Source organism: Silurus aristotelis, assembly GCF_946808225.1.
Source record: "Silurus aristotelis genome assembly, chromosome: 23".
Classification (NCBI taxonomy): domain Eukaryota; kingdom Metazoa; phylum Chordata; class Actinopteri; order Siluriformes; family Siluridae; genus Silurus; species Silurus aristotelis.
The window spans coordinates 3,369,370-3,375,369 of NC_139596.1; the positions used below are offsets into that span (position 1 = coordinate 3,369,370).

The window sequence follows — 6,000 nt, forward strand, 5'->3', positions numbered from 1 at the left end:
ACATCCAGAGGAACCACATATGGATGTAAAAGTGGAAAAATAAAGAAAAAACTTTTTGCCCATAAAGTTTATGTTTGGAGTAGAAAAAAGAAGAGAACCGTTGCCAGAAGAACAACCTAGGTTAGTGGTGGCATTATGCTTCAAGAGTTTTCTTCAGCCAGAACTGAGGTTTTTGGGAAATTGAATTGAATCATGAATAGCTACAATATGATACGATATGGAGTAATACTAATAATATTAATATAATATCGAAAATATAAAAAAATTTTAAGTAACACTAAAGAGTAATAAACTATAATCTGTGTCTCTCTCAGGTTGTCTGGAGGTGGTGCTGGTAAGAATGTGCAGAGCCTTTAACCCTCTTAACAACACTGTTCTGTTCGAGGGCAAATACGGCGGCATTCAGATATTCAAAGCGCTCGGTATGTCTGGTTGCTTTTTTCTTGTTGTTGTTGTTGTTGTTGTTGTTGATTTTACATTTCGCCCCTGCATGTGTCTGACCTTAGCGTTTGGTTTCTCTCTCCTGTAGGCTGCGACGATCTGGTCGGCGCCATGTTCGACTTCGCCAAGAGTCTGTGCTCTCTGCAGCTGACCGAAGAGGAGATCGCACTGTTCTCTGCAGCCGTCCTCATCTCAACAGGTTCGTTTTCATGCTTAAAGAAAGTTTGGAGATCAGTTTTGAGTGGATAAAGAAACCATCTTGGACTGGGCTAGCCACTGTCAGGATCACTGGTGGCACCTATGGTGGAGGTGACTCTTTTGTCAGAAGTTACTACCTTTAAATTCCAGAGTCTCTGGATCAATTCTTAGCTCAGCTCTGCCTGGGTTTCCTCAGGGTTCTCTGGTATTCTCCTACCTCCCAAATACAATTCAGATGATTGATCGGCTTTGCTAACATCCCCTGAAGTTCACAGACTATGCATACTGTTGAAACTGCTTAATGAAGGAATATAATGCTGACACAGCTGGGTGTTTTTTCCACTTAGATCGGCCCTGGTTAATGGAACCAAGGAAAGTCCAGAAGCTTCAAGAGAAAATCTACTTGGCCCTCCAGCACATAATGCAGAAGAACCACATGGATGAGGACGCACTCACAAAGGTACCACTGCGCTTCATCTTTTTAAACCAACGATTTTCATACAGTACACAATTTTATTTATTTTTTTGCTAAATGTGTAATTGACATTTACTGTTCCATGTAGTCACGTAAACCGAAAATCACGGAATTGCATGCGAGTGCAGATAAAACAGTCTTTAATATCAAAACAGACGAATCCCAATTTAGCGGCAAAACCAAGTTACAAATGAACAAAAAGTCAGGCAATGTATATACAGAGACCAGAGGGTCTTATAAAATCCTACAAGAAATCTATTGGCACCCCATCCATGTTCATAATGTTGAAAACTTGTACAAAACATTGGAAAAAGTAAACCTCAAATTGTCCTCAACCTCAACCCCAACATCTTTGGGATAAATTGGAATGCCAGGCCTCCTAACTTCACCTACACCAGTACCTGACATTACTAACACCCTTGTAGCTAAATTAAATCCTACAAATCTCCACACTATATTCTAATGGAACATCTCAATAGAAAGGTTTTTATAATAGCAAATTGGGAGCAAAGTGTGAAATCTTATAGCCAGGTCCACAAAGTTGCCAGATTTGACCATTTAGCTTTTCGAAATAATTTTTGTTGTGAATTCATTGTTCACCCAATACACATTCCATTCCTTACACTGTGTGCACCAACATTGAGATCTATTTGTTGTGAAAGCAGCTAACCCTGTCGCACCTTCTTTCCAGCTGATCGGTCGAATCCCCACACTAGCAGCACTGTGCACCCTGCACACAGAGGAGCTTCAGGCTTTCCAGCAGTTACACCCCGAAACGGTTAACATGCTCTTCCCTCCGCTCTACAAAGAGCTTTTCAACCCCGATGCGGCCGGCGTCATGTCCAAGTGACAAACATTGTTTTATAGGAAGGGATGTGCATGAGGGGATGAAGGTTAAACTTCCAGGTAGTCAAGTCACTGATCCCAAAAAGGTGGAGCTACCCATGACACGCGGCGATGTTTGGCGTCCAGACTGCTGAGGCGACAACATGACGAGAAAAACATCAGGAACGTCCAGCACTGCGAAACTTTCACCGATTCAGTCAAACGAATGTACATATACATGCCTGTTAGTGAGGATCCGAGCAGAAATGTACAGACTTTAGAGCAATCATTTTAAAAAGCTGTCATTTATATGGGTAAGTTTTTTTTTTTTTTTTGGTCTTTACTTTTTTCTTAGTTTTCATTGTGATATGAAAACAGGGGTGGGGGCAAGGGTCAGACCAAGAGGAGCACATAGTAATTCCCTTAGTTCTGATATATTCCAGTATTAAACCACATTCTGTTTATGTTCTAGTCATAATTTATTAACAACAGGCCGTTATCTTTTCTTTCTTGTTTTGTTAGTTTTGGAGTATTCGCATGTACATAATTGGAGTATAGTAAAACTATACTAGAGACAATTTCACTTTTTGGGTACATTTAAAAAAAATAAAATAAAAAAGCCTTGTCTGGGCCATGTAGATATGTATAGATGGTACAACAATGTTTTCGAAACGACAGAAATGTAAATGATTTTCTAAGAGAAAAACAATAATTGCTAATTGATCTTTTTTTCCATAAGAAGTTATAGAGATATATATCTATATATCTATATTTTGCAAAAGCTTATGGTTGATCGTCACGTCATCAGTCAACGCTGCAATAAATGTCCATTAGCACTAGTGATTCGGTCGAAATTCCGTTTATGAAAGGCTTATGATTCCTTTTTTCCCTCTGAGACACAAGAAAAAGTTAAATTGGGATGTTACGCTGGTCCTCCATCACATGTAAGGCTGCTTTAACCTTTGTAAAAGTTCCCTTTAAATATGCACTGCGGTGTTCTCCCACAAATGATGTCCATACCGCGAGCGATTTCAATAAAAAACTAAAATTGTCCAATTTAAGATTTAAAGAATTCTCAAATTAAACACTAGGTGTCACTGTTGACACCTGATCTCAGACATAAATGTAGGACTTATTTTGCTAGAGGAAACGTCAAAACACAAATACAAGCAGACCAATATGACCAAAAGGTCTCTATAATCTGTTTAATGTAAACCTTATCTCAAAGTATTACATCACAAATGCTATCAGGAGACAACAGAAAGTATACTTTTGTCTTCTGTATTAACACTCTCAACTAGATAACTAGCCGTCTATGTGCTATTACAGTACCCCACCAGTTAGGGTTCCAGTCAACCAAATCAGAAGACTGGGTGACCCCTGGGATCTTTACCTTGCCCAGTAGTCTAGATAATGGCTTTAATATTTTATAATTTGTCCTACAATTAGATTTCCAACCACCAATTGCACAAAATGTCTCAGGCTCTCAATGGACGTTTTGCCAATCAAACGGTGTAATGAAGTACAAACGGTACCGGTAAAAACCTTGACACAAATTTATCCACACAGCTTAAGGTTGACACAGACCAATTACGCTGTGAATTTCAATTAAAATGACGGTGATGCAGATCAATAAATAATTTCATGAATTTTGTATTATTGCGTTATTATTTTAGTCAAATTCGGACCCACATTGTACAAATCTGAAAGATAGGTGTAAATAATGGATGCCTTTAAAAAAATAAATAAAAAAGTGCTCCATAGATAAATATGTAGTAGCCGGATGTAATCGGATTGATTTGATTAGATTGATTGGATTAAAATTGTACTAGAAAATGGAGCTGAATCCAGATTCTAGTCCAGGAATAATCCATTTATACGGGGGAGGGAAAGAATTCCACCATCTTGACTTGCAGTGACAGTGGCAGCTTTGGAAACCTCATTATTTTAAACGAAAACCAAACACCATGTTTTCTTCCAAACGATATTCGGTAAATCTGGTCGTCCACTGGAGTGGCAATATTGTAGCTCTGACAATCATGTACTGTAGCTTTTCTATTATTCTAGTACTACAAACTGAGAGGGTCCATGTTGTCCTATTTCTCTCAGGCAAAAATGCAATTTTACAACAACCACCCATTCATTCAAAGTATATCTCATCAGATAATCAGGAAGTATAAAGGAAAAAAAAAGCAATCTCGAAGCACTCAATAGCAATTCCATCTTTTCCCCACATATACAGCCAGGTTTAACCTGAGGCAAACCCGAAAAGCCATAACATTTCGAATAATTTCAAATATTTATCCAGGTTGTGTTTTGCTATTCGGTTCAATCTGTTTTCCGAACAGGCCACAAAGCCATAGTATAGATTTTCCAGGTTTTGTCGTCTGAAACTCTGCTCTGTTCACACCATAAGCAGATACTAGATGCTAGTGCGTTGTGCAATCAGCAAATCTTGATTATAAAATAAAAAGATATGAAGGAATGAGGATAAGAAAGCACTTATATGAAGGCGATACACATTGAAGTGCTGAGTGTGTATGTATATACAGTACGGTATCTCACAAATGTAAGTGCACCCCTCACATTTCAGCAATGATTTTTGCATATATTCTCAAGGGACAATACTAAAAAAATAAGAATCCTGGGTATATTTTAGAGTAGTTAAAGTGTCAATATTTTGTGTAAAGCACCATTGTTATCTAGCACCACCTTAATCCTCCTGGGCATGAAATTCACCAGATTTGACACCAGTTGTTGCTGGTACCCTCTTTCACTCCCCCATAATGATATCACGGAGCTGCTGGATGTTAGACACATGGCGCTTCACCACCTTCCGCTTGAGGATCACCACAGGCGCTCAGTAGGGTTGAGCTGGATAGGTCTGGAGATGTACTTGTCCATTCCATCAGACTTCAACAAGGCAGTTGTCAACTTGGCGGTGTGTTTGGGGTTGTTATTATGTTGGAAAACTGTTGTTCGACCCAGTTTCTAAAGGGAAGGCATCATGTTCTGCTTCAGAATGTCACAGAACATGTTGGAATTTATGTTTCCCTCAATGAACCGCAGCTCCCCAGTATCAGCAGCACTCATGCAGCCCCAGACCATGATGCTACCACCACCATGCCAGATTGTAGGCAAGACACAGTTTTCATGGTCCTCGTCACCAGGGCGTCACCACACACTCTGGACACCATTTGCGCCAAACAAGTTTATCTTAGTCTCATTAGACCACAGGACATGGTTCCAGTAATTAATGCTCTTGGACAGGTATATTGACAATAATGGCTAAATGTAGAGTTATTTTCAGAAGACAGTGAATCTGTACTGATATACAATCTGCACATTGACTACACTAAAATGTATCCAAGTTTCATTTCTATAGTATTGTCCCTTTAGAAGATAGACTAAAATGATTGCTGAAATGTGAGGGGTGCACTAATTTTTCACTGTGAGATTCTGTATTTATACATGATACACACCCACCACTACAACTTCTGAAATGTCCTGCATTAGATAGCAGGGGGGGGGGTTATTTTCCTTAAGAACAATTTAAGACAATCAACTTCCGGGTGCAACAGCAAAGCATCCATCTCAGGGACTTAACCTTTTATTAGTTTAAATAAAAATAAAAATAAATCCTATTTAAAAAAAAAAAAAAAAAAAAAAAAAAAAAAAGGGAAAAATTAAAGAAATTTTCGGAGACACACAAAAAAAAAAAAAAAGAATTATAATCTTTAAAATTTCTGAAATATTACCTGCAATGAGAACTACCCAGACAAGGCTTTGGTGTGTTTGTCTATATGCATACTGCTGACAGGTTAAATAATTATTAGGCCCTACTCGTGAAAGGCCCGCAGGCCTGTAAATACTGATAAAAGTGATAAAAAAAAATAGAATACTGTAATTATTATTATTAATATGTTTTTCCTACGATCTTGATGTAAATTAGTTTATTTATAGAGTGTATGATTATGCTGAATAAGCTCCAGATCCTTTTCCATGCTCAATAAATGTGGCGACGAAAGTTTTTTTTTTAATTATTATTATAATATATATAT

At 38.1% G+C, this 6,000-nt stretch overlaps 1 protein-coding gene across 3 annotated transcripts in view; it reads left to right on the forward strand.

Moving 5' to 3' along the window:
• rorb (RAR-related orphan receptor B) overlaps positions 1 to 5,578 on the forward strand; it is a 28,744-nt gene extending 23,166 nt beyond the window's left edge. For 2 of the 3 annotated variants that reach the window (XM_083526401.1, XM_083526400.1), the window contains exons 7-10: positions 315 to 422; positions 530 to 640; positions 987 to 1,099; positions 1,806 to 5,578. In XM_083526401.1, the coding sequence (XP_083382527.1) occupies positions 315 to 422; positions 530 to 640; positions 987 to 1,099; positions 1,806 to 1,964 (491 nt within the window). In that variant the 3' untranslated portion in view covers positions 1,965 to 5,578. The remainder of the gene's footprint in view (positions 1 to 314; positions 423 to 529; positions 641 to 986; positions 1,100 to 1,805) is intronic. The other variant, XR_014531017.1, reaches the window with a different exon arrangement.
• The last annotated feature ends 422 nt before the right edge of the window (positions 5,579 to 6,000 follow it).